Source organism: Ruditapes philippinarum, unplaced genomic scaffold (assembly GCF_026571515.1).
Source record: "Ruditapes philippinarum isolate M1 unplaced genomic scaffold, ASM2657151v2 ctg8484_1_1_1_1, whole genome shotgun sequence".
In the NCBI taxonomy this organism is placed as follows: Eukaryota; Metazoa; Mollusca; class Bivalvia; order Venerida; family Veneridae; genus Ruditapes; species Ruditapes philippinarum.
In genome coordinates this window covers 12,537-27,827 of record NW_026864322.1, presented here as the reverse complement: position 1 = coordinate 27,827, position 15,291 = coordinate 12,537, and the positions used below count along the sequence as shown (strand labels likewise).

Sequence of the window (15,291 nt, the reverse complement as noted above, 5' to 3'; positions counted from 1 at the left end):
TTCTTCTTTTGTTTGCAAACGATTTGTTAATTCAAAAGGAGATTAGCAAGGATTACATCTATAATGTAAATATGAGGTCTCGCAAACAAAATCTAATCGACTGTTATGGGCTTAGCTGGACATATAAAGCAAATTGTAATGATTTGTTTTTTAAGATAAGTTTTAAATTGTACATTGCTATACGATACTGTAAAATTTATCAAATACGAGGATAATGTACATTGCAAAACAGAAGAGAATATTAAGCGAAAAGAGCATATTAATTACATACAAATTAAAAACGTATTAATTGTTATACTCGTGATTTCCAAATCGAAAGCGTGCCCCAGATACACCATATTGCTTTCTCATATATGCGGTAATTTTTAATAATTCTAGAGGGTAAGGTTGCGGTTTAAAGGGATAAACCAAATATCGTAAAGAACCACAGCAGAATCATATTCTAAATCTTATTTGCTCGTTTTACACTTAACAATGTTCATTGTTTATGGTCAGCTTGCAAAAAGAAATATGCCTTACACGAATAATAAATTATTAAATGCAACATAATAAAAAACATAAAAACGTTAATTGACACAGTGTTTTATTATTAGTTTAAGTAGATTTATTTATAGCTTCTCGACAAATTACAAATGTCCTTTTTTCAAAGCAGGTTTTTGTTTTCATTCAAACAATAAAATCTGGCTGTACGTCCACTATCACGTTATGCCATTTAAACTAAGCTCATGACACGCATTGATATTAAAACATAGGGTATATAACCAATCATTTGTAGTCCTTTATTTCTAAACACCTAAAATGAATGATAAATTTCATGTACAAAGCTGGGAACAATAAATGCACCTTGCTACTGTGTTTATATGAACATACTTTAAAAAAATATATGGCTTATTATTAATATCTTTTCACTTCTGTAACATTGCCCTTGAAATTAAGTCTTATAACTCATCCGAAATCCAAATGATAATTTAGTATATATAATGATAATTAAGTATATATAATGATAATTCAGTCGAAGGATTTAGCTCACTTCATTGTTGGAGCAGTACCTGTAGACGCTTGCAGAAATCATGATCACAAAGTAGAAAAAAAATATCGCCATTTTCGCCGATTCTTACATTCTTCATTCATTACCGTATATAAATCGGTGTGAAAGGCGAGATTCCTGTCCGGTACATATCGAAAAACGGTATTAAATGTGGTGCTCCGACCCTTTTTTAAGTCGCACTCTTAGTATATGGCGCACGGCATTTTCAGCAGTGAAAAGAACTACAAATTACAAAATAACGTCTTTACAAACGTACAGTATTTATTTACTATAATTGTACGAGCGTTCAACCATTACACAAGCTAGTTACCATTTAATCGTTTCTAAATTAGCATTAAACCTGTAAGAGGTGAAATAAATCACTATAAACAACATAAAATAAAATTATTTTATTTATGCATCGTACGTGTATCTTCCCGTTTAATCAATAATGTCAGCTGTGAAATATCTTGTATATAATTTTTTTATTTTTTAATATTTATATTTAATTGTTTTATATGGGCATTGTTTATATAAACTATCAAATAATGTTTTAATAAGCTTAAATCATAATGTATTAAAGCATTTGTTCATTTACATGGATTTATTTTCTCTAAAGTTCAAATTTGAATAGATATATAAGCTTATTACAACTAGAAAAAAAACTACCTAAAGTCTCAATAATAAAAGTTCAAGAAATGAATCCGACAAAATACCGTCAAAACATTTCATTTCCCACGCAGAAAACCGCTTTGTTTTGACTGTTCATATACCATCCAATAAGAGCTAGAAACACTTATTTACAATGTAATATGTTTTCCGTTCAGTCCAATGAACGCGCAGTTTGCTTATTCTTGTGTTCGATTGGTTAGTTGAGTGGGGAAAGCATCTGTTTTTTTCCAATCGTAACATGTGCTTGTTATTCTGCTGAGTCTGCGTTATGTTTCTATTTTTAGATCTACGTTATTTTGACTTTGTGAACCTCGAATTCTATTGGCTCGGAAATGTGGGTCAAGGTTCAAACATTAGCAACTATTTACAGATGTCTGTAGTAACCTACTAACCGTATATTCAGGCTTTTGTTTACTTGTTTCTCAACAGATCGTGGGCGTTATCGTTGGAGTACATAGGTAACCGGAGTTTGTTTTTGTTTTGGTTTTCGGCGCATCAACAAAATTTAGGTCATATGGCGTCAAGATGATTTTGGCTAACTTCGGATGTTACAAACTTGAAGCAATATCAGGGGTCAAAACCACCTCATCTGCTGGAGAAAAGAGACTCCGGATTCGAACCCACTTAGTTACCTCTTACGATCACGCAGGGATAAACGATGGCAGCCATGACTTAGTGTTTATGGAAATTACAAGTTATAGAAATAAGCTCACCTTTACAAATAAAGAAATTCATGTTTTGAATCTCTTGTAGGATTCTTTGTCATCTTAGGATTTACTTTTTAAAAGAAACTTATCCTATAATTGACACAGATGTTCATATTTTATTAATGTGAATCCTTTTTTTTTTTTTTTACTTTTTTTACAAGTTTTTTAATTGAAACAATGCTAGTATTGATACAGTATCTTGCATGTAACATATACCTAAGGTTTTCATAATATTATGAGAGTAACAATTGAGCTCATCATTTCTATGTTGAAAATAATTCATATATATAAGGGTTTTCTTAATTAGAGATTTCGTTAATAATTTACTTTTTTATTAATTCTTCAAATTTCGACTAATCGGTCGAAGATATTTCGATATTTCAAAATGTCGTCCAAAGAATTTTCGTTTCAAAATACAGTTTAGAAATCGAATTATCTTCATGTCTACTGTCTTTTCTTTAAGTCATGTAAATATTGTTACATCTTGTAGTTGGAATCTACTAGTATATCCTTTTTATAGAAAAATAATATTTCGTTACCTATACCTAATTGTTAGTATTCGTGGCCTATAGTCCCGAAAAATTTTGAACTAAATTTAAAAATCTAACCAAAAAATACTAAATTTACAGTATAAACTGGCAAAAAATTTAACTTAGAACATTTAACGAGATACGAATTTTAAGATTTGACTATTTTAATACATATACATTCTTTAAAAATTTCTCAATAATAATTAAATTTTCTTTGTTTTTTCATCTGGGGTATGAAATAGTTATTTTTCCCGCAATTCTCAATTTTCCAAATAGAGTTCAAAATTTGTGTCCGTTTTTGTTTGTTTGTTTTCTTGTCATATTGCAGGCACATTATATCATATGTATAGCAATGAACATACTGTATGTTTATGCTGAATTGACTACCGAATCTTGAAATCATTTTTTTTAAGTCGCGGAATAAATTGACAAATCTGACATTAAAATTCACTGTGAAGACCTTTCAATAAATACATGAAGCTTGAATCTAACATTAAAATTATGATAATGATAAATATATTCAAATGTATTCAATAAATATAACATTTTCCATATCATTTATGTCTAAAATGAAATACCCATAAAGGTAAATATATATATCAATGCATATTTATTTTGAGTAAAATTGCTCTTCATTTTTCAAATATACAAAGTTAATTAAAACAGATCACCCCCCCCCCCCCCCCCCCCCGTTTTTCAAACCATACCCAAATTTAAAACACCCCTTTTTCTGGGGGGTATCTCGAACTATTTATATTTGCGTTTACGAAGTGGGGACGATTACGGGAAGTTGTGAACGAAGACAAAACCGGGGGTCTCGAAAGCGATATTTATGCAATCGTTCGTTCCTAACTCGTTGAATTATGTAATCGTTTGAATACCGCGAACAATGTGTTTAAAGCAGGAAGAAATGGTCGTAACAAAACGTAAACCAAGAAGAATTGCAAATGCAGAAAGTTCCTATGAAACTGACGTGATAATTATTGAAAGGTAAAAACTTAAAATAGAAACTGCAAGACTAGTAACTGAGGGAAAACGGCTGTATATAGAACAGCAGAGACAGACGATTGTGCAGCAAAGGTTTGCAAGTTGAAATCAGATATTTTAAACACTTTACTAAGTCAAAGTAAATATTCTGGCCGAGCTTCTTCTCAATACCCTCCCTCATTTTTTCAGGCTACAGCAACGTGTTGTTTCAGGGTGTAGGTATTTTCTCAAGATTCAAACGCGAAACTGTTGCTTTCATAGATGAAATATTGAAATTGCAAATATCTAAATGAATGTGTAAATAGCGAACATTCAGTCGTCATTGTATCTATTTTGAATACTAGTAATCTGTTTATTTAAACACATATAAGGACAATTTACGAGTATACAATGTAAACGCTTAATAAATGGATTATGTACTCGTATATGCAAATGGTCTCACCGAAATGTTTTTTTTTCTTATGTAAGTTAAAAAAAACTGATCGTGATATACCAGTGACAATGATTATTACTATGATAATGATGATGGGTTTAGTTTTAAAGAAATATTAAGATGTTTGTCGTTTAAGTGAATAGAATCTTTTCACGAAACATGATAAATTTCCATATATTTTCACGAGCTGGAAATCTTACTTTTACTATTTAAAAAGAAAGTTCGAAGCTTTATAAATTCGTTATAAATATTCCTGACAGGTTATATGGCCGTATATAAACGGTTGTTTGCAATATAAACCTCGCTTGACGGCTCGGGTTATATTTACAAACAACCAAGAAAGGATTATGTATTAAAAATTAAAATATAGCAAGTAAAAATAGAACTGATTACTGATTATTGCAGTGTAACGTAATGCATTTTTCTTCTAGTCATTAAATTACATCACAGATAACTTTTCGAAATATAATTCTGTAAAAAATACCGAATTTTGTTACATTTTTAACATTATGTACATGCAAATATTTATTTATATTGTCTTGTGCAAAATTACACATTACAGAGTTTATTCCTTTCGATGCTTCAGTTATGCATCTGCATTTAAATATACATTTTTATGTCAACTAAAAGAGCTCTTACATATGTTTGATATGTGAGAAGAAGAAATACAATATCATATCTAGGTAGGTTCATCATTTTTATCAATAAGTTGATATAATTCTCATTTTTTGTGTATTTTAAATTCGAAGTATTCTATCTTTTGTGCCAAAGTGATATTAACGAGAGCTATACGACACCTTCTACGCATCCGTTAATAATTGGGCATTTTAACGATTATTCGTTTATTGATACCAGTGAAAACCTTAACGAGAGGCCTACGACAGTCGTTATGCCAATGGTAGCTTCGAGATACTGACCCCTGCTACTTTTAAATGGATTTCTATCATCAGTTCATGGATTGGTCAAATTGTACTTTAAGATTCTTGTAAGCTTTCCCTTGAAATTATTGTTGAAATTTCTGATGTTTATAAACCCCTTGTTCTCTTTAAACATTGTTGACTTTAATAGTTGTGTTGTTTTTATATATACATAAGTATAATCTGAACAGAACAAAGCAAACGTTTAGTTAAGATGTGTGCATCGTGATTTTACATAATATAGATGATATGCGAGATTTTCTATAAATCCTGTATTTATAGAAAAATATATTGAATTTTCTGTTGATAATATACTTTTTATTTACCTTTCAATTATTAAGAATTCTTGTATGATATTGCATATTGGCTGAACTAAAAGAAAATAGACCGACAAGACACCAGTGAAAATACGGAGCATATGTTACACTGCAGTGAAATTTTTTTATAGTTTTTATAGTGTAAATATACGCCTGTATTTCTCAATATTTTATGTATAAGTATATTATAAACATAAATAGTTCTCATTTTCACAGTCACACTGGAATCATAAGTACATATTTTACTAATTTTTGACAAGATAAACTTATCTTGGTATACTAATTAAATTGATGAAAATATAAAGATCTTCATGCATGAGTATCATCAAACGAAAATCTTAAAGGCCAATTATTCTCCATCTATAGTTCAGTTTAAATGATTGAGTATTTGGTATTGTATTTCAAGATACTGCCTTATTCACATTTTCTTGAAATGATAAAAATATCAAGTTTTCCGTTTCATCTAATGTTACTTTTTCCTTCGATAATGATACATGTTTAGTCTTCTTTTTCAACTTATATCATTCTTCAGCAAGGAATATCATAACTGAATATAAAGAATAAAATATTTAACGATAATAACTATTAAAAATCCTCGATGAATGCGATTATTTATATGACGAAACGAGGACGGTGAATTTTTTTATCATTGTAAGAATAGCTTTTTAACTGACAAAAATGTAAAAATGCAACAATCACCTTCAAAACAAATTAACACCACATTCATACAACTGCCACAAACTTAGAATAGCGTAACAATTAACTCATTAGACTTTTCATACAGTTAAACTTATACACAAACATAAAAAACGTAATAAATTTATGTTTTACTACCTGCCTGATTTTTTTTCATTAATTTTCGTTCTTTCTTTATTGCGCTTTTCAGTTTTCTTTTTACAAAATGTACGCATTAAAATAGAACAGCTGAAAACAATTTTGTTACTTCACAGAAAATGATATAAAGTAGATAATAAAAAAAGTTTCACGAGGTGATAAACCTCAACATTATCTTCGCTCCGCCTAACCTATTTTCTGAGTAACCTGTACCAATTAGTATCAAGCTCGTACACGTTACGGATGTAAACAAATTATATTCTCGTTACCTTACATCCGGAAAAGTAGTGCTAGAAATTCATTCGCAGAATTTCATGTGACGTCATATTCTGTTTTCTTTTAAATACAAGCCAGCGTTTGGAAGAAATCATAAAATTACAAGACAGAGATCATGGCTGTTTGGATGAATATTGTTGTAGAGATATTAGCGTTGTTTTGTTTATCTCTGTTTGAAGTTAGAGATGCAAGGGTTATCAAAAGAACAACTGGAATCGTAAAATTCACGACGACGCCGACAATGAAAACTACCACAGAAACAGTAAAAGGTGATAGTTCAATTTTATCGATGGGTGGGGAGTTACCAACTGTGAGTGAAACAAGTCCGTTGTTAAAGAACGGAACGACAGCTTTTGGCGAAAATTCCACAATGCCAATTAACGGAACGACTGTTACTTACGAAAATACCACTGAATTAATAAATGGAACAAAGAGTGGAAACATAACATTATCCATAAACGGGACAGGTGGAATCACTATAAATAAAACAATATCAACAATTGCCGGAAGTAATATTCTGGATTTAGCGTTCATTATGGACACAACCGGAAGTATGGGTTCGTATATTCACAGCGCACGAAATAATATAAGAAGTCTTGTTGATGAAATTGCAGTAAATTCTGATATTGATCTACGAATAGCTCTCATTGAATACAGAGACCATCCGCCACAGGAAACAACGTTTGTTACAAGGACAAATGATTTCACGAAGGATGTCGAATTGATGAAAAAATGGCTTAATAAAGCTCAAGCATCAGGAGGCGGTGACGGTCCTGAAGCCGTTGCAGAAGGACTGTATGACGTAACAAAGTTATCTTGGAGACCTGAGGCAGCCAGAATAACCGTTCTTATATCAGACGCACCACCGCACGGACTTGCTCCTTGGAAAGATAGCACTTTTAAAGAAGGGTCACCAAATGGTCATGATCCGATGAAAATAGCGCAAGACTTAGCGAAGCGTGAAATCATCATTTACGCAGTTGGATGCGAACCATCTATAGATCCATATAAGGATTTCTTTATGGCTTTGGCATACATCACCGGTGGTCAATATATCCCGTTGTCAGATCCCAGGCGTCTTATACAAGCTATCATAGGAGGGGCACAAGAAGAGCTCTCGTTACAAAAGTTCTCAAACGATGTCGAACAAGAAATCAACAGGGTAACGGCAGCAGGTGGTGTTGTCGATGAAGCCAGTATTGCTCAGTCAGTGTACGAACAATTACAACAGCATGGCGCTACATCAAAACAACTTTTAAGAAACGATAAACCTCTGGAAGGTGCTTCGGGACTTGCTAAAAAGTTTGCTGCTTTTCCATCGATGGATGGTGTCAGAAAGGCCTACAAAAGTGAGCGCGATTCTGCGCCAAGGAGAGTAGCATCCTATCCACGAATAATGTCTAAAGGTAGTTCCGGAAGTTTAGACATGTTGGATTCACCAATGTATCCATCGAGGGCGGCTGGACCTCCGGCATTAGATGCAAGTGGATTCGGTGGATACGCAGAAAGTGTACCTATGAGTTCTGGTGTTTCCGGTTCCTCCTCGAGTGGAGCCGGTGCTGGAGAATCATATTCTACGGTTGATTCGGCCGTAAGTTATGAACAAATCGCTCGATTAGTTAGAAAGAAAACAGCAAAACTTTCAACTCCTTGAAAATCATATTGAAGAGAATGTGAAAATGGAAAATGCTATGACATATATAATGATATTTTTATAATGGTGAACTTATAATATCGTTATCTTAACCGTACAAAAGCTCCAAAACAGTTGGTGGTTATTTAATTTTTACTTACAATTGTTTTGTTTTTTAAATACAATGTATATGATGCACTGTGTGTACCCAATAATGAAACTTTTATATTTTTATGCACTTTTTATATTACATGTTTAATACAAATTATATGATTATATTTGTAATTAATTTATACTAAATACAGGTAATACATTTATGTTTTATTGTATTTTTTATGTATGTTTTGTTGAATTTCAAGGACACGTGTTTTGTGTTTTTTCTTTATACATGATATTATATATAATAAAACGAAAGTAAAACTACAATAGTGTTGAACTGAAAGGTGAAATGTCATTTAAATGAAAAGTTGTTTAAAATTGATAATCAAAGAGGTATTAATGTTGAATATGTATAATATGTAGGGGAAGTAATAAGTTTTAATGAACAACTGGACGTGTAAGAGTTATTTCCCTTCTGATGAACGTAGAGCGCTAAAATTACATACATGTATGTTTATGTTCGTACATTTAGATTGCAGTGTGGCAGTACAAGTGTTTGGACACCCAATCCCACCCTGCCGCCGGAACCCTGCTACAAACCTGAAGAAAATAATTCAACACTCAAAGGCTTACTATGAGATACCAAAAACGAAACCATCGATACACTTTTTTTCAACTATCAAAATTAAAGTTATAGAAAGGTATCTTATAGTAAGCCTTTGTGAGTTGATTTCTCTTTTTGTTGTGATTGATCATGAAATTTCGCACTGTACGCACCTCTGCTCTGGAATGTACAGAAGTTATCAGTTCATTTTGCAAGACTTTTTAGTGAATACTACCCCTCACTAATTTTGTAATGTTAAGTTCCCACAGGCCAATGTGAGTTATTCTTACTCTTGATATAAGTATACCATGTGACTAAACATTTCGCAGTCAAAATTCGAAAAATTAAAAAAAAACTATAGAGACAGTGTCGGAAATGAAATAAATAACACGTAGATTAATGAGTAACAGCAACAAATGTTTTAGGGATTATATTTTTACTGCTGCTCAAAATCTTAGTATATGTTATTTATATATCATTTAAATGCTTGACAACCTGTGCTTCTGAGGAATGGTGTGCCTTAAAAACGAGATTGGAATAAACTGAATATATACGACTGAGGTATAAAACAAACAAACAAAAACAAAATATGGATGACAGATTAATTATACTTGTTAGTAATTATTATTTTCATATATTATGTGTGAACCGAAGTATATGTAGTATATTATACTCATTATTATTCATTAAATACTACCATTACATCCACTAAATCTAGGAATTGAGATATCCATATCTGAATATAATTTCAATAAACGATAGACTGGCAAATAAATGCAACTAATCACACAAAGACAAAACAAAAGGGAACAACACAAAAATGGAACAAAACGACATCACAAAAAGGCGACCAAACGTAAAGGGGACAACACGACAACACACACAAAAATGGGACAGCACGACAACACAAAAAGGGGACAACACACGTACATTACTGAGTGTCAAATCAAGCAGTTTGTCACCGCCTACATATATACAGAATAAAACTGTTAAACCGGCTATAAAGTAGACATGAGTACAAATCATAGACTCAAACAACGAGAAAGACCAAGAATACATGGATATAACAAAACGTATAATATCTAAAGAGCGACACCATCAATATTGTGGCAGTGGCATATAAACTAAACTCTTATAAAATCAAGTAAAAATGGTGTTACAGCGCGGAATCGGTCCACTCATGAGATCATGGCTAAAGTTGCAATAAGTATCTAGTCGTGTTGAAACCGGACATTTGGTCAACTTTCTGAATTATTATTTTATATATTTCATATATTTCATAAACATAACATTTTATAACATTTTATGATGTCAAATTTGACGTTGTTGTGACTCAATATGCTGCCTTCGTATAAAAAAATCATCTTAAAAGTTATCTCAGACGGTAGGGATAAAAGCTTTCAAATTTGTGTGTCACAGAACAAATAAAATAGTTACTATGGCCAATAGATATAGCCAATAAACCATCAAGTTGCTACGTATACGCATGATAAACGGCAATTTAAGGGTGTTTTATATATTATGTTGTAAGTTGCTTAGAGATCCAGTTCAGTGACAAGAATGTTAAAAGGGACCAATCGAATCTATTAATACGAACTTGAGAGAGAATAATCTAAGTTTAAAATTAACAAGGTTGGATTCGTTTAAAATCAGTTTTTTAATTTTCTATCATTAATTTTAAAAGGAAACATATAAAAGATAGACTGAAGACTTACTCCACTGAGTTTTGATTTTGCACAAAGAATTGTTTTTTCAATTGCAAGTAAGTAATGAAATCATCAAAATAATTAAATAATGGGAAATCATAAATGCATATTTACCAGGGAAGATGTATTTAAAATAAGCATCAATTAATTGCTTTAATGTCTGTAGTAGGCGCCACTAAAAACATACAAAAAATGCATAAAAAAATTAAAATGCAACGATTACATATCAAAAAGAGCACTTTATTTAGAGAGAAAAAAAAACACAATTTTTTTTCTTAAAATATATTTCATCCTGTTTATATTGACAGTCATCCCACGACCTGTGTTTCTCTGAAAAAAATCAATATAATGTTTTTGAAAGAATAGGGGTGGTGATCTTATCTTACAGTAAAGCTATGTCAAAAATTTTAATACAATTCAATTTACTAATACATTAAAGACATTATCGCATTTGGTTTCGATGTTTTCCATGCTCTATGACAGTACGGTAAAATTTGGAAAACAAATGAATATTTTGTATATATAAACGGGCTTAATAACAATTCATTATGTCACGTAATATATTTATGTCTAGTCATTATTTGCATTGACTTCTAGAAACGAGTAATATGGTGAGTTGCTTTTATTTTTGGCTAACGATTAAATACTTTTACCAAGTCCCTTATTAGTTTGAGACGTTTTAGGTTAAGCAAACGAACACTCTAGCTAGGAGACTCGCTAGAACAACTAAACATGAAACTTGTTATTGTATAGTACTTACATATCACTTTCGCATATATAGAAAATGCTTTGCCTACACTGCCAATCGTTCCATCTCCCTCCCGTATTTTGGTTTATGGTCGCACAGTTTTCATTTCCACCATCATTGTTTGGGTTTCCGGATACCCAACTACTAAAACCAGTATCACTTAGCTTTGCCTTGCTGTCCATCCACATCCAAATACCTTCTTCTTGGACGTCACTTAGACCAATCCAATAGGAGTCTAAAATGTTAGAGTAAGGCATTATTTATAACCAGATATGTAAAAATTAAACAAAATAAAGCATAAAATTTGCCATGCAACGTTGCAGAGTTAATAGCATTCATTTAATTATCTTAAATAACTTTTCTATATTAATTGTGATTACATTATTGATTATGAAATTGAATTATTATCATATTTATCAATGCTATTTTCTTATTTTGTTCATGTTGACGTTTTTTGCCGAGGGGTGGGGTGGTGGTATTTGTTGTTGTTTTTTCTTGTCCAATTGTTATTACGCAGCATTGCTTTTTATTTAGTAAAATGAAATAAATGTAACAACAACAAAAGCTATCACATGGAAAACAATAGCAAAAAAGAAAAAACATGATAAAAATACGGTATTCTTCAAGGTGCATTTTCATTGTATCTGAGTGCATTAGTCCATAGGTCGGAATGTCTGTATGAATAACTATTTGAGTAGAATTTATTATCATACGCGGTAACATACCGTGGAAACAATTTTGATGTATGTTTGTCAGTGTAAAATACATGATCTGATATTACATATATTTATGAAGTATAAAATTAATTGTTCTAGAATAAAATATCATTATTTATATTAAATACCTGGAGCATGTGCCCATTTTATAGGGTAAAGCAACACTGTGGGTGATTTTTTTTTCTAGCTTTTTTCCGTTATACTTCTTACAAGTTTTACCATTACGTGTTAGAATGTTGAATAATGCTTAAGCCGCTGCAAGAGATCGTGAATGGCAGCATGTAATTATAACTACTGTCCATGAACAGACTCAATCAAACCGAGCCAGCAACATGTTCAATTTTGTTGTTTTGGGTGTTCTTAAGAGATTTTGTATTTCTCTATTTCATATATTATAAAAAGGCATAAATAAACAATAAACAAACACAAATTGCTCACACCTTACACATATTATTAACAAGAAAGGCTATATCATTTAATGGACGTATAAATATTTTATTACATACGTTTACGATTGTCGACGACTCCTTTCAAGAAAGAATTCTCTGCTGCTGTTTCAATTTCGACAAGTTTACCACCCATTGTTTTGCACATGTACTGTAAATATATAGAATAAGTGCTACGGAAGAAAATGCATTTTTATAAACCAGTATCATTAGTTGGATTTTAGAAATAAAAGAATAGAACTTTTCTTGAAAAAACAACAACGTTGGTTTTAAAGAAATACCCTTTAAGCAGATGTTGACTATGAATCCATTTAAAGTCATAAATTACACGCGTTTTTTTTCTTCAAAACAACATTTCTAGACAGATGCTATATGTTCACCATCACGTCACTAAGCTTGATGACATTGATACAGTGTTACTCTTTTACATGTTACAAACCTTTGAAGTGCTTAAACAAATATAAATTCATGAGGTCGCACCATCTTGATATTAGGAATGTTTATATTGAGTATTGAGGTAAACAAAGTAATTAGTAACAGACGACAGAAAACAATGTATTTTTGTTCATTGATCAAATGAAGCGTAATTTACGGTTTAAAAATGACAAATATGTTATTCCTCATCATGCGTGCTTATAATATCTCGCTGCCCCTCTCCCATCACACCAACATTCTCTTAAAACTCGAACCCCTTTAGTTTTTCAAGTACTATTCAACAGCTTTTGTAATCACCTGGTGCACATTTTATTCATAGCAAATCCATTAATCAAGATATTCATTAAAATATAATGCATGACTCCGTGACTTATGCCAAGATGCCAATATTGCCCAGAAATCTATAAAATGCCGTCGATCTAAAACCACGAATTGAGTACCCGTGCTTGCCGCATTTTGACCTCTAAAAACTGCATTAGGAGAAAGAAAACAGTATCAGAGTTAAGATAGAGATTTAATGTAAATATTTATCATGTACGTCAGTCACATGGTTATTAACTGGCATACGTCATTTAATTACGTTGCAAATGGCTCGTACATTATGTTAAATATTCAAAGCTTTGAGAAAATAATTATTAAGTCAATTACACACTTGAAATAAAGTGAATATATACAAACGCAAAAAAATATGCCCTGGACAAAATAATTGAAATTGACTACACAGTATATTACTTAGAGACAAAATACGCAGCGTTTTACCGCTTACACAGAAAACATTTCACTAGCTGATAAAATTATTTTGGAATATAAAGAGTCAGGTATATACACAAACAGATTTAAAGAACACTTTCAGTTTAAAACAGAAAGATGCAAATGCATTAGAAATATTTCAAAGAGGATAGAATATAAATAAGCGACCACAAGCATATAAGTGAACAAAGTAACACGCTTTAGAACGCATGTTGAAGATTGCTCTAATAGTTGCAAAGGTACTTATGTGCTTAACCATAACAAAAAAGGGTAGGATCAAAACTACACACGGCCATTTCGAAACACACTGCATACAAATAACGACACTGTCATCATTGTGAAGGTGCAATATAAATCAAATGCTTAAATAAACGAGTAGAATGTTGTTACAGCGGCACCGGTCCAGTCTTCCAGGTCATGGCTAAAGTGATAGCAATTCGAGTCGTGTTGTAACCAACCATTTTGGCAACTCCCTGAAATAGCATTATATTTTTTTTCAGAAAATCATGATCTGGTTAATTGAATAATGTATTATTACTTGCAATGCAAGAAATTTCGTTTTTACACACAGCTTATTTGCATAGCATTAAATGATGTCAAATGATATAAGTATTTATATAATGCATGTATAAATACAGGGCGATGATCCAATTATGTGTCGTTTTGAAAAAGTTAATTCTGTTGTTTCTTATTAAGGTATTAGGTCATGACAAAATTTAAAAGAATGCCCTCTAATCATCTAAGGGTTACTTTTTAAATATTAATTTGTTCAAACGAGTCTAGGGGCTTTTTTGCAGTATCATCCTCTTGTCCGTCTTACTAGTGCTTTAAAACACCGATATACATTTCAAAGTGTGAAGTAAAAGGTTCTTATACGAGCACATATTACAAAACATTCAATTTATTCAATTATGTACTACAGTGTGTTGTGTGTTCTTCTTTTAAAAATCATTTATTATTATTATCATGATTATTCAAAAGACTTACAAACTCCACTTAGGAACGCGAGCAATAGAAATACCGCCATTGTCCACTTCACATAAAAACAATTGTAAACAAAAGAAAACACCACAATGAATAACAATAGTTTTGTTTAGTATGAAATTAAGCCTTTCTCATCTGTTATCTTTAATTCTACTGATAAGACACTAGACACTAAAGACTGACGAACTAATTAACATGACTCATTTTGAATCATAATGTTATCTATATTGAGAGTCAACTAAAGTTAAGAAGAAAGTCAAAAACCTTTTTGCAAACTCAAATCTGATTGAATTATAGCCAGTAGTGTTTGTTATAAGGCAACACTTTTCATTACATATAGCTATACGAAACAAAACAAACTGATTCGAAAAATACACATAACCTGTCCCAAAATATCACATGGACTGACACACATTTACTTACACCAACTACATAATAGATAGAAGTGTTGGTGGTTCAAAATTGAGTGA

The 15,291-nt window shown here is 31.5% G+C and overlaps 2 protein-coding genes across 2 annotated transcripts; one reads left to right on the top strand and one right to left on the bottom strand.

The window, feature by feature from the left end:
* The first annotated feature begins 6,695 nt into the window (after window positions 1-6,695).
* On the top strand, window positions 6,696-8,650 carry LOC132725185 (alpha-protein kinase vwkA-like). Its single transcript, XM_060710272.1, has one exon. The coding sequence runs from the start codon at window positions 6,816-6,818 to the stop codon at window positions 8,352-8,354; it is 1,539 nt and encodes a 512-aa protein (XP_060566255.1). The 5' UTR covers window positions 6,696-6,815; the 3' UTR covers window positions 8,355-8,650.
* A 2,316-nt stretch (window positions 8,651-10,966) lies between these two features.
* Window positions 10,967-14,976, bottom strand: LOC132725186 (perlucin-like protein). Its single transcript, XM_060710273.1, has 5 exons — window positions 14,825-14,976; window positions 14,228-14,310; window positions 12,713-12,803; window positions 11,503-11,725; window positions 10,967-11,072 (listed from the first exon to the last, which is right to left on the bottom strand). Exons 1-5 carry the CDS (start codon window positions 14,862-14,864, stop codon window positions 11,051-11,053), a joined length of 459 nt encoding a protein of 152 aa, XP_060566256.1. The 5' UTR covers window positions 14,865-14,976; the 3' UTR covers window positions 10,967-11,050.
* Window positions 14,977-15,291: the final 315 nt, after the last annotated feature.

Excerpts from the sequence above, each read along its gene's own strand:
- LOC132725185 (XM_060710272.1), top strand. The coding sequence starts at position 6,816 with ATGGCTGTTTGGATGAATATTGTTGTAGAGATATTAGCGTTGTTTTGT.
- LOC132725186 (XM_060710273.1), bottom strand. The coding sequence starts at position 14,864 with ATGGCGGTATTTCTATTGCTCGCGTTCCTAAGTGGAGTTT. Across the intron at positions 12,804-14,227 it reads AAGACTGGACCGGTGCCGCT|TACATGTGCAAAACAATGGG; the intron begins GTAACAACATTC and ends ATATATTTACAG. Across the intron at positions 11,073-11,502 it reads TATATATGCGAAAGTGATAT|AGAAACACAGGTCGTGGGAT; the intron begins GTAAGTACTATA and ends GATTTTTTTCAG.